We start from the raw sequence: 13,400 nt of genomic DNA on the forward strand, positions 1-13,400 counted from the left end.
TCATATGTCTATTGGCCATTTGTATGTTCTCTTTGGAGAAATGTCTGTTCATGTCTTTTGCCCATTTCTTGATTGGATTATTTGGTTTATTGGTGGTTGAATTTGATAAGTTCTTTTTAGATATTGAATACTAGCCATTTATCAGATATGTCATTTGCAAATATCTTCTCCCATTCTGTCGTTTGTCTTTTGCTTTTGTTGACTGTTTCCTTTGCTGTGCAAAAGTTTTCTATCTTGAAAAAGTCTCAGTAGTTCATTTTTACTCTTGCTTCCCTTGCTTTTGGAGATGTGTCTAGCAAGAAGTTGCTGGGGCCGAGGTTGAAGAGGTTGCTGCTGGTGTTCTCAAGGATTTTGATGGATTCCTGTCTCAAGTTTAGCTCTTTCATCCATTTTGAGTCTATTTTTGTGTCTGGTGAAAGGAAATGGTCCAGTGTCATAATTCTGTATGTGGCTGTCCAATTTTCCCAACACCATTTGTTGAAGAGACTCCTTTTTCCATTGATATTCTTTCCTGCTTGTCAAAGATTATTGACCATAGCGTTGGGTTCTCTATTCCGTTCCATTGATCTAGGTGTCATTTTTGTGCCAGTATCATACTGTCTTGATGATTACAGCTTTGTAATAGAACTTGAAGTCCGGAATTGTGATGCTACTAGCTTTGGTTCTCTCAACATTCCTTTGGCTATTCGTGGTCTTTTCTGGCTCCATACTAATTTTAGGATTGTTTATTCCAGCGCTTGGAAAAAGTTAATGTATGTTGATAGGGATTACATTGAATGTATATATTGCTCTAGGTAGCATAGACATTTTAACTATTCTTCCAATCCATGAGTATGGAATGTTTTTCCATTTCTTTGTGTCTTCCTCAATTTCTTTCATAAGTGTTCTATACTTTTTTGAATACAGTTCCTTTCCCTCTTGGTTAGCTTTATTCCTTGGTATCGTATGGTTGTTGGTGCAATTATAAATGGGATCGACTCCTTATTTTTTTTTCTTCTGTTTCATTGTTAGTGTATAGAAATGCAACTGATTTCTGTGCATCAATTTTATATCCTGCTACTTTGTTGAATTCCTGTATGAGTTCTACCAATTTTGGAGTGGAGTCTTTTGTATTCTCCACATAGAGTGTCATGTCATTTGCAAAAGTGAGAATTTGATTTCTTCACCAATTCAGATTCCTTTTATTTTTTTAATTGTCTCATTGTTGAGACTAGGACGTCTAATACTATGTCTAACAACAGTGGTGTGGTGATAGTGGACATCCTTGCTGTGTTCCTGACCTTAGAAGAAAAGCTCTCAGTTTTTCCCCATTGGGAATGATAATTTGCTGTGGGCTTTTCATATATGGCTTTTATGATATTGAGGTATGTTCCCTTTATCACTACACTTTGAAGACTTTTGATTAAGAAAGGATGCTGTATTTGTCAGATGTTTTTTCTGCATCTCTTGAGAGGATGATATGGTTCTTGTCCTTTCTTTGATTAATGTAGTGTATTACATTGATTTGAGCCACCCTTGCAGCCCAGGAATAAGTCCCACTTTGTTGTGGTGTACTGTTGGATCCTGTTGGCTAATATCTTGGTGAGATTTTTTGCATCTGTGTTCATCAAGGATATTGGTCTGTAATTCTCCGTAGGGTCTTTGTCTGGTTTTGGGATCAAGGTAATGCTGGCCTCATAAAATGAGTTTGGAAGTTTTTCTTCCATTCCTATTTTTTGAAACAGCTTCAGAAGAATAGGTATTAATTCTTCTTTAAATATTCTGGTAGAATTCTCCTGGGAAGCCATCTGGCACTGGACTCTTGTTTGTGGGGAGGTTTTTGATTACTGTTTCCATTTCTTTGGCAGTTTGGGTCTGTTCAGGTGTCTGTTTCTTCGTGATTCAGTTTTGGTAGTTCATGCGTTCTGGGAATGCATCCATTTCTTCCAGATTGTCTAATTTGTTGGCATATAGCTGCTCATAATATGTTCTTATAATTGTTTGTATTTCTTGGTTGTTATTTTTGGTCTCTCCTCTTTTAATTGTGATTTTATTTATTTGGGTCCTTTCTCTTTTCTTTTTGATAAGTCTGGCCAGGGGTTTATCAGTCTTATTAACTCTTTCGAAGAATCAGCTCCTGGTTTTATTAATCTATTCTACTGTTCTTTTGGTTCCATTTCATTGATTTCTGCTCTGATCTTTATTATTTCTCTTCTCCTGCTGGATTTAGACTTTATTTGCTCTTCTTCCTCCAGCTCCTTTCGGTGTAGGGTTAGGTTGTGTATTTGAGGCCTTTCTTGTTTTTTGAGAAAGGCTTGTATTGCTATGTCCTTCCCTCTTAGGACTGCCTTTGCTGCATCCCAAAGGTTTTGAACAATTGTGTTGTCATTTTCATTTGCTTCCATGAATTCTTTAATTGTTCTCTAATTTCCTGGTTGACTCATTCAGTCTTTAGTAGGATGCTCTTTAACCTTCATGTATTTGAGTTCTTTCCAACTTTCCTCTTGTGATTTAGTTCCAGTTTCAAAGCATTGTGGTAAAAAATATGCAGAGATTGATCCCAGTATTTTGGTACTGGTTGAGATCTGATTTGTGACCTAGGATGTGATCTCTTCTGAAGAATGTACTATGTGCACTCGAGAAGAATGTGTATTCTGTTGCTTTGGGATGGAATATCTGAATATATCTGTGAAATCCATGTGGTCTAACGTGTCATTCAAAGCCCTCATTTCCTTACTGATATTTTGCTTAGGCATCTGTCCATTGCAGTGAGTGGAGTGTTAAAGTCCCCTACTATTATTGTATCATTGCCAGTGTGTTTCTTTGATTTTTTTTTTTTAAGATTTTATTTATTTATTTGACAGACAGAGATCACAAATAGACAGAGAGGCAGGCAGAGAGAGAGAGGGAAGCAGGCTCCCTGATGAGCAGAGAGCCCGATGCGGGACTCGATCCCAGGACCCTGAGATCATGACCTGAGCCGAAGGCAGCGGCTTAACCCACTGAGCCACCCAGGCGCCCTTGATTTTGTTATTAATTGGCTTATATAATTGGCTGCTCCCATGTTACGGGCATAAATATTTACAATTGTTAAATCTTCTTTTTGGACAGATCCTTTAAGTATGATGTACTGTCCATCCTCATCTCTTATTACAGTCTTGGATTTAAAATCTAATTTGTGTAATGTAAGAATTGCCACCCCAGCTTTGTTTTGGTGTCCATTAGCATGATAAATGGTTTTCCATTACCTCACTTTAAATCTGGAGGTGTATTTGGGTCTAAAATGAGTCTCTTGTGAGCAGCATATCACTGGGTCTTCCTTTTTTATCCAGTCTGATACACTGTGTCTTTTGATTGGGGCGTTTAGCCCATTTACATTCAGAGTAACTATTGAAAGATATGAATTTACTTCCGTTGTATTACCTGTAAGGTCATTGTTTTTGTATATTGTCTCTGTTCCTTTCTGGTCTGTGTTACTTTTGGGCTCTCTTTGCTTACAGGATGCCCTTTATTATTTCTTGCAGGGATGATTTAGTGATCACAAATTCTTTTAGTTTCTTTTTGTCCTGGAAACTCTTATCTCTACTCCCATTCTTAATGATAGTCTTGCTGGATAAAGTATTCTTGGCTGCATATTTCTCTCATTTAGCACTCTGAATGTATCATGCCAGTCCTTTCTGGCCTGCCAGGTCTCTGTGGATGGGTCTGCTGCTAGCTTTATGTGTCTACCCTTGTAGGTTAGAGACCTTTTGTCCTGAGCTACTTTCAGGATTTTCTCTATCTGTGAAATTTGCAAGCTTCACTATTAGATGTCTGGGTGTTGACCTATTTTTATAGGTTTTGAGGGGGCTTCTCTGTACTTCCTGGCCTTGAATGCCCATTTCCCTCCATAGATTGGAGACATTCTCAGCTGTAATTTGCCCTAATATACCTTCTGCTCATCTCTCTTTTTCTTCTAGCATCCCAATTATTCTAATACTCTTTTGCTTTATAGGATTACTTATCACTTAAATTCTCCCCTCATGATCCATTAGTTCTTTCTCTTTTTTTTAGGTTCTTTATTCTTCATCATTTTGTTTTCTATATCACTAATACTTTCTTCTGCATCATTTATCCTAGCAGGTTGAACCTCCCATTATTTTTTATTGTATCTTAGAATAGCTCTTTGATTTTGACTTGATTAGATTTTAGTTTATTTCTCCAGAAAGGGATTCTCTAGTGTCTTCTCTCCTTTTTTTAAGACCAGCTGGTATATTTATAATCATTTTTCTGGACTCTAGTTCTGACATCTTACTTATGTCCGTACTGATTAGGTCTCTAACAGTCAGTACTATCTCTTGTTTTCTTTTTTGAGGTGAGTTTTTCCATCTTGTCTTTCTTTTTTTGAGATGGATTTTTTTTTTTTTTTTTAAGATTTTCTTTATTTGTCAGAGAGCAAGAGAGAGCACAAGCTGGGGAGAAACAGGCTCTCCACGGTGCAGGGAGCCCAATGCAGGACTCAATCCCAGGACCCTGGGATTATGACCTGAGCTGAACGCAGCTGCTTAACCCACTGAACCACCCAGGTACCCATTTTGTAGTATTTTTATCTGATTTTGGTATCAGGATAATGATAGAATGAATTTGGAAGCTTTCTTTCCTCTTTTAGTTTTTGGAAGAGTTTGAGAAGAAGAGATACTAACTTTCTATTAAATATTTGGTAGAATTCACCTGTGAAGCCATCTGGTGCTAGACTTTGGTTGGGTGCTTTTGATTACTGATTAAATTTCTTTGCTGGTAATCAGTCAATTTTCCTATTTTTTCCTAATTCACTTTTGGGATGTTATGTGTTTCTATGAATCACCCATTTCTTCTAAGTTGTCCCAATTTGTTGGCATGTAACTTTTTCGTAATATTCTCTTAAAATCCTTTGTATTTCTTTGGTGTCAGTTGTTATTTCTTTTCTTTCATTCCTGATTTTGTTTGCGTTCTCTCTCTCTTTTAAATGAATACTGCTAAAAATCTGTCACTTTTGTTGATCTTTTCAAATAACCAGCTTCTGGGTTCATTGATCTCTTCTATTGTTTTTTAAATTTTTATTTCATTTATTTCTACTCCAATCTTTATTATTTCCTTCTTTCTACTGGTTTTGGGTTTTGTTTGTTCTTTTACTAGCTCCTTTATTTGTAAGGTTAGATTGTTTATTTGAGATTTTTCTTGGCTTCTTGAGATAGGTCTTTATTGTTATAAACGTCCCTCTTAGAACAGCTTTTGCTGCATCTGAAAGATTTTGGACTGTTGTATTTTCATTTTCATTTGTCTACATATTTTTGTATTTCCTCTTTGATTTCTTGGTTGACCCACTTATTCCTTAGTATCATGTTATTTAACTTCCATGTATTTGTGTTCTTTCCAGATGGCTTCTTCTGTTTGATTTGTGGTTTCATAGTGTTGTGGTAAGAAAAGATGCATGGTATGACTTCAGTGTTTTTGAATTTGTTGAGGCATGTTTTGTGATCTAATATAATCTATTCTGGAGAATATTTCTTGTGCACTTGTGAAGTATCTGTTTTAGGATGGAATATTCTGAATATATCTACTAGATCCATCTGGTCCAGTGTGTCATTCAAAGTCACTGTTTCTTTGTTGATTTTCTGTTTAGATGATCTGTCCGTTACTGTAAATGGGGTGTTAAAGCTCTTTTTTTTTTTTTTTTTAAGATTTTGTTTATTTATTTGACAGAGATCACAAGTAGGCAGAGAGGCAGGCAGAGAGAGAGGAGGAGGAAGCAGGCTCCCTGCTGAGCAGAGAGCCCGACGCAGAGCTTGATCCCAGGACCCTGGGATCATGACCCGAGCCGAAAGCAGAGGCTTTAACCCACTGAGCCACCCGGGCACCCCGTGTTAAAGCGCTTTATTATTACTATGTCACTGTTGATTACATTTTGCATATTTGTTATCAGTTGCTTAATGTATTTTGGTGCTCCCATGGTGGGTGCATATATATTTATAATTGTTATATCTTGTTGGATTGTCCCCTTATGTTTATATAGTGTCCTTTGTCTCTTGTTACCTTCTTTGTTTTATATTCTGTTTTGTCTACTACCCTGGCATTCTTTTCACTTCCTTTTGCATGATAAATGCTTCTTCCCTTCAATTTCAATTTGCATGTTTCTTTAGGTCTGAAATGATTCTCTCTCTCTCTCTCTCTCTTTAAGATTTTATTTATTTATTTGATAGAGACAGTGAGAGAAGGAATACAAGTAGGGGGAGTGGGAGAAGGAGAAGAAGCAGGCTTCCTGCTCAGCAGGGAGCCTGATGCCGAGTTTGATCCCAGGATCCTGAGATCATGACCTGAGCCAAAGGCAGATGCTTCATGACTGAGCCACCCAGGCGTCCCTGAAATGAGTCTCTTACAGGCAGCTTATAGATGGGTCTTGCTTTTTCATCTGCTCCGTCACCATGTATCTTTTTTTTTTTTTTTTAAGATTTTATTTATTTATTTAACAGAGAGAGATCACAAGTAGGCAGAGAGGCAGACAGAGAGAAGGGGAAGCAGGCTCCCTGCTGAGCAGAGAGCCCGATATGGGACTCGATCCCACGACCCTGGGATCATGACCTGAGCTGAAGGCAGAGGCTTTAACCCACTGAGCCACCCAGGCGCCCACCATGTATCTTTTGATGGGAGTGTTTAGTCCATTTATATTTAGAGTAATTATTGATAAGTATGTACTTACTGCCATTTTGTTATTTGTTTTATGTCTATATATAGTTCTCTGTTTCTTCTTTTTTGCTCTCTTCTTTCAGGGTTTGGTAGCATTCTTTAGTGATGTACTTGGATTCATCTCTCTTTATTATTTCCTTATCTATTACTGATTTTTGATTTGTGGTGATTATTAGGTTTGAATATAACAGCTTCTGCATATGGCAGTCTATTAATTTGATGATCGCTTGAGTTTCAACCCATTCTTCTCTCCCCTCCACATTTTAGGTATATCTGTATGTTTTAGGTATGTGTCATGCTTTACATCCTTTTATATTGTGAATGTCTAGACTAATTCATGTACTTATTTTTACTGCTTTTGTGCTTCTTACTTTTCATACTCCCACTTCAGGTCTTTCCAGTAAAGAGTGCCTTTTAACATTTCTTATAGGGCTGGTTTAGTGGTCTTGAATCCCTTTAAATTTTGTTTGTGGGGGAAACTCTTTATCTTTCTCTTAATTCTGAATTATAGCCTTGCTGTATAGAGTATTCTTGGCTGCATATTTTTTCATTTCAGCCCATTGAATATATCGTGCTGGTCCCTCTGGCATGCAGAAGAATTCTGCTGAAAAATCCTCTGATAGCTTTATGGGGATTCCCTTGCATGTAACTGTTTTCTTTTCTCTTGCTGCTTTTATTTATTTTTATTTTTATCTGTTTAAGGCATGGAGTCCAACATGGGGCTTAAACTCATGACCCTGAGATCAAGACCTGAGCTGAGATCAAGAGTTGGATACTTAACTGACTGAGCCACCCAGGCACCCCAACTCTCTTGGTGCTTTTAGAATTCTCTCTTTATCTCTATTTTTTGCCATTTTAATTATTATGTGTCTTGGTGTGGACCTCCTTGGGTTGATTTTGTTGAGGGCTCTCTGTGCCTTCTGGGTCTGGATTTCTGTTTCCTTCCCCAGATTCAGGATGTTTTCAGCTTTTGTGTCTTCAAATAAATTTTTACTCCCTTTTCTCCTTCTGGGATCCCTATAATGTGAATGTTCTTAAATTTGATGGGGTCGTTAAGCTACCTAAGTCTATTTTCACTTTTTTATTACTATTTTTTCTCTCTTATGTTCTTCTTGATTATTTTCCATTATTCTGTCTTCCAGGTTGCTAATCCATTCCTCTGCTTTATCTAGTCTATTTATTCCATCTGTTTATTCCATGTATTTTAATTGTACTTATTAAATTGTTGAACTTTGGTTGTTTTTTGTTTTCTATTTCTTTGTTAAGGGTTTCACTGATGTCCTCTAGTCTTTTCTCTAGTTAGTGCCTATCTTTATGACCATAACTTTAAATTCTCTATAGGAATATTACTTATCTTAGGTCTATTGCTTTGATTTTTGTTCTGTTCTTTCATTTGGGACATTTTCCTCTGTCTTTATTTTGTCCAACTCTCTGTGTCTGTTTCTATGTGGTTTGACAGTCAGCTACATTTTCTGTTCTTGAAAGTGGCAGCCTTATGAATAAGAGGTCCTGTAGTGCCCTCCAGTGCAGTTTCCCCTGTTTATCGGAGCCTGGTGCTTAAGGGCTGTCTCCTGTGTGTGTTTGTGGCTGAGCTGAGCCCCTTTTGCTTTCAGTGCAGTCATCTGCAGTTTCTGTTTGTCTGTTATGGGCAGGGTTTGATCCCTGTGTTATATTGAGGCAGTCTGGGGCTGCCTTGGGCTTGAGGTGAGTCAGACCAGGTATTTGCCAGAGCTGTGGTAGCACCAAACTGCAGGGAGCTTTCCCTGTGTTGTCCCCTGAGAAGCTTTCATTGGTAGATGGGTTTCATTGGTAGATTGGTAGTCAGATTAGCTGTCTGTCTTCAGCCTACTGCTGGGACCACAGTCTTGATATGTGTGTGGCTGTAGTCCCCTCTCCCTGGGGCAGGAGTCCCTTTGGAGTGGTGCTGGCCCCTATCAGGGCTGCTTGCACACTGCCAGTCTTGTGGCACTGCTTTGGATGGGCTCTGGCCAAGGGCATAATGGAAGGGGTGTGTCCGTAGGAGAATGTGGGGCAGGGTGCACTGTTAGCAAGTTACGTAGAGAGTGTCTTTGTCCACTGGTCCCCACAGGTGTTTGTGTATCTAGGATGGGGAGTAGGGAAGGGAGATGGTTTTCAGACTATTGGTTTTGTGTTGTATCTCTGCAGGGCTATTTGTTGTGATGTCTTTTTAAAGGCAGGGACTCAGTTTCCTCTTGCCCTCTTGGCTCTGCCAGAACTGAGCCCACTGATTTTTAAAGTTCCAGGTGATATGCCCCAGTGATTGAAAGAACTTGTGAAATTTAACCCCTATGTTTTTCAAAGTTAGATGTCATGGGGTTTTGTAAGGTGCCTGGTGTGAGGGTCAGTTTCTCTCCTGTCTCTGCACTCTTGCTGTCCCTCTCTTTTGAAGACTCTCCCGTGGGTTCATTTAGCTACTGACTGTGTCTCTGCCCTTCCTGTCCTCTTTGATGTGGCCTCTTCTCTGCATTTAGCTGTGGAATGTTTGTTTTGGCAGTCTTTGGGTCCTTTTCTGGGTTATTCATACTTATGTGGGTGGTATCTAGTTGTATCCGTATAACGAGATAAGTTTAGGAACCCCCTACTTTTCCTTCTTCCTCAGAAGTCTTTATCAACCATTTTGATTAAATATTTTTTGTAGTTCAATCAGTACTTTAAAACATTTCCTTTTTCCCCCCTACTTTACCAATAGATGATGATATTGATGATGAAGAGTTTTATGATGAACATTTGGAGGCTTACTTTGAACAACTGGCTATTCCAGGAATGATATATGAAGACCTAGAACAGGAACATCCAGAAAAAGATTTTAAATTACCAACAAGTGATCCATGTCAGGTATGTTCTAGTCTTATGGTTTTTCATAAATTTGACTTTAGAAAACTATTACTGGTCTCATTAGATATTACCATAAAATGTAAGCTTTTGGTTTTCTTTGGTGATGAGATGATACCTTATGATCAGAAATACCTTGTGATGAGAAATACCTTGCCCATCCTTTCTTGCTGCTTCTTACTTCTCCTTCCTCTGCAGAAAAATTGAAGAATATCACAGTGAACATGTGTATGCCCCTCATCCATTTTAACCAGTTGTTAACATTTGGCCATCTTTATGTTTTTTTGTTTTTTTGTTTTTTTGTCCTTCCGTGGGTACTTTTAAGAGGAATTTGGATATTTTTGACAAGTCACCCTAGTACTTTGACATTTTCTCCTGCGTATGAAGATATTTTCCTGCATAATTTCAATTCTGTTATCTAACTTTGATACAGTAATGTAAATGAATATACCGTCCATATTTACATTTACCCAATTGTCTCCAAAATGTCCTTTTATTGTTTTTGATCTAGGATTTAATCAAGGGTTACAGGTACTTCTGGTTGTCATATCTCTTCAGTATTTCACTTTGGAGTAGTTCTTCCATATCATTCAAGTTTTTGTAAAATGAACCATAAGCTAATTATATCTGATTGCTTTTTCTCCCTCCTGATTAGATTAAGGATTTTGGCAAGAAGTCCAAGTAAGCATGTTTTTCATGAACAGGTTAAGATTAAACAGTAAGGATGTGTGCTTCTCCTTGAATCACATCAGGAGACGTAGAAGGGTGTTGGTCCCACTGTTGGTGATGTTGTGTTTGATAATCTTGGTTAATGTGGTGTTGGCTAGATGTCTCCTTTGTGTAGGTGCCTTTCTTTTCTTCTTTGTTATAAGTATTCTGAGGAATGATGCATTGAGGCCATGCGAACTTCCTATTCCCCAAGAACCTTTCACAAACTGGATTTAGTATCATTGCTGAGGCCTCCTAGAAACAAGTATTCCCATGGTGATTATAAAGGTGATGTTTCCAATTCCTTCTACATTAATTACTTGGCATCCTTCTGTCAAGAAGTCATTCTCTGCTTCTCATGTTTTTCCCCCTAAAACTGTTGGTTTTAATTTAAAAAATTAATACAGCTAAGATATTTTCTCAACAGGCAAATGAAAATGGTAGCTATAAATCTCAATCAGAAGGTAACAGCTCTCTGATTTCCCATGGCTCACACTCTTCAGGAAATTCTGAAACAACCCACAGAGAGTCTGAAATAGGCCATGTTGTTTGTCTGCCTGGGACCAGTAAGTATTGAAATATGATCCCATTGTTTTTTTTTTTTAAGATTTTATTTTATTTTTATTTTTTATTATGTTAAGCTAGCCACCGTACAGTACATCATAGGTTTTGTTGCAGTGTTCAGTAATTCATTAGTTGTGTATAATACCAATGCTCATCATAACACGTGCCCTTCTTAATACCATTGTTCTTAAATTCTGTTTGACTTTGCCTTTTCTCCAAAGAATTCATTTCTGTGGTATAGTGTAAACCTATATTAACTGTTGAATTCCTTCAAACTTTTCAAAAGAATATTATTAGAAAAACCATAATGTATATTGCTTACATCACTTATTACAAATGAGTATGTTTTATTCAAACATTTGAGAATTAAAAATGAATTCTGTGTAGTCACAGTTTGTCATATTTCCTGTTGTCTCTTACTGATGGTTACCTTTTCTTATATGCTAATTGCTATATTTGTCATATGATTGTTAATTATTAGATTTACATAAAATAATTTGAATAGCAAGAAGCAGTTCCTAGATTACTGAGACTTTGACGTTGCTCTATTAAATTTTTTTCTTGTATTTCAGGTAATTTTATAGATAATGGAGATAGTAGAAGGCATGTAGATGGTGTATTATCATTTTCTTCTAGTACTCAGAGAACTGAACAGGAGCAAGAAAGGGCAGACAGTTTGAAGGGTATTGTCCCACATCGTGGCAGAGTAAGTTTATATACATTTTATTCAAATTTTCTCTGAAAAGGATGAAAAGCCTTTTGAATTATATCAGTTTTTTTTTTTTTCCAAAAAAAATTTGATATCTGGAAAACAAAAAAAAATATTAAGAAGTTTCCCTATTGATAATGTTTTATGTGTGTGTTGGTATGTATCTTTGAGATCACTAAGATTATATTAAATATATGATTATGTACATTTTTCTTAATTGTAAAGATTTTTGACTAGCATTTAGATTATTAATTTGAAAAGTTCTTCCCCTTGGTACCAAAACATTAAATAAAAAAGCAAACTGTTTGTCTTTAACCTTGCTCAAGCATGTTTGTTTTCCGTTTCTTTCTTTTTTTTTTTTTTAAAGATTTTTAATTTATTTATTTGACCGAGAGAGAGATACACATCACGAGTAGGCAGAGAGGCAGGCAAAGGGGGAGGGGGAAAAGCAGGCTCTCTGCTGAGCAGAAAGCTGATGTAGGGCTCCATCCCAGGACCCTGAGATCATGACGTGAGCTGAAGACAGAGGCCCAACCCACTGAGCTACCTAGGCGCCCCTTGTTTTCTGTTTCTTAATAGCAACCCATTACTCCTACACTTGAAACTTAGTAGTCATTTCTGACTCTTACTAATTCTTTGTCCCCTTTTTAAAAGTAATGTATACCTCAAGATTGTATGATGATCTTTAATTTAGAGGGAGTGTGTGTGTTGGTATATATAGAGACAATTACATATCCTCATAGTAATCCTTTGAGTGATAAGGCAGTAAGTGGTGATGGGATTGTCATTTTAAAGGTAATAGCTCAGAAAACCTAATTTCTCTCAGTGTGTTCTCAGGACTGTGTCTTAAGTTTATTGTTTCCTGTTTATTTCCTTTACCACTACTCAAGTTGAAGATGCTAACTACCTCATGTCTGATTTATTGTGCCGTTCCATTATATTTGTCAACACCAGGTTAATCTTGTTACAATGGGTTTTAATGTATATAATACATATAAGTATTTTCTGTGCCTCAGTGTTTCAAATTAATATAATCTGACCCCATATTAATCTGTTTTTCTCTTACATGTTTCTTCTACAAATCCCTGTTCCTGTTTTGTTTTCTCCCTTTCTTCCCTAATCCTGATTATGATCATTTTTCCAATCTTTCATGAAGCCTTGGTTACTTTTCAGTAACTCTAGATTACATTTGTTTTTCTAAATTCTTATTACAGTGATTGTATTCCACAGTATAGTACTTTTTTTAATACAGGAATATTTTACTTATCCAGAAGTTGCCTAGTCAGCAGCTTCAAGAATTTCTTAGTCGTCCAAAGAGCCAGTTATGTACAAATACAGTAGGGCCCCTTGCCTCAGACATCCAGAACAAGTGTTCAGAGTCAATTGGTTTATCCTCCTAGGACAGTGCTGTGGGTGCTTGGTCATATGTTTAGTCATCTGACGGTTTAGAGTTATAATTCTAATACATCTAGTTTAATAGTCCAGCCCTCAGCTGATTAGGGGGAGCCAATGAGAAAAGGGAGACTGCGTCTATTAATCTTGATTTTGTCAAAATGTGGTAGTTGATAAATTTTATAAATCTGTCTATCCATGGCCATTTAATTTTAGGCTAAGGACTTTGTTCTGTTATAATAATTATTTTTCTAATTAGCAGTTATTTGTCATTAAAAAACAGTAGTGTTAATATTGTTGAATATCACAAATTGCTTGGCATCTTGGTCAGGCCATTTTAATGGAAAGAATCATTGGTAACATCTTGGTGATAGGTGTGGTGCTTGGTATTGTAGGTCATACAAAGGTCATCTTCCTTCATGAAACATAGTAGGAAAGTAAAAGAATTACTTGGATAACTGTAAAATAAGGCAGAATCCTTTCTGTTGAATCT

The 13,400-nt window shown here is 37.0% G+C and overlaps 1 protein-coding gene across 8 annotated transcripts in view; it reads left to right on the forward strand.

Annotated features, from left to right (window-relative positions):
• Nucleotides 1-13,400, forward strand: part of CEP192 (centrosomal protein 192) — a 132,291-nt gene that overhangs the window by 26,709 nt on the left and 92,182 nt on the right. For all 8 annotated transcript variants that reach the window (XM_032875816.1, XM_032875820.1, XM_032875814.1 and 5 more), the window contains 3 exons: nucleotides 9,392-9,537; nucleotides 10,670-10,808; nucleotides 11,379-11,512. In XM_032875816.1, coding sequence (XP_032731707.1) covers nucleotides 9,392-9,537; nucleotides 10,670-10,808; nucleotides 11,379-11,512 — 419 coding nt within the window. The remainder of the gene's footprint in view (nucleotides 1-9,391; nucleotides 9,538-10,669; nucleotides 10,809-11,378; nucleotides 11,513-13,400) is intronic.

Source organism: Lontra canadensis, unplaced genomic scaffold (assembly GCF_010015895.1).
Source record: "Lontra canadensis isolate GAN:19392208 unplaced genomic scaffold, GSC_riverotter_1.0 scaffold57, whole genome shotgun sequence".
NCBI lineage: Eukaryota > Metazoa > Chordata > Mammalia > Carnivora > Mustelidae > Lontra > Lontra canadensis.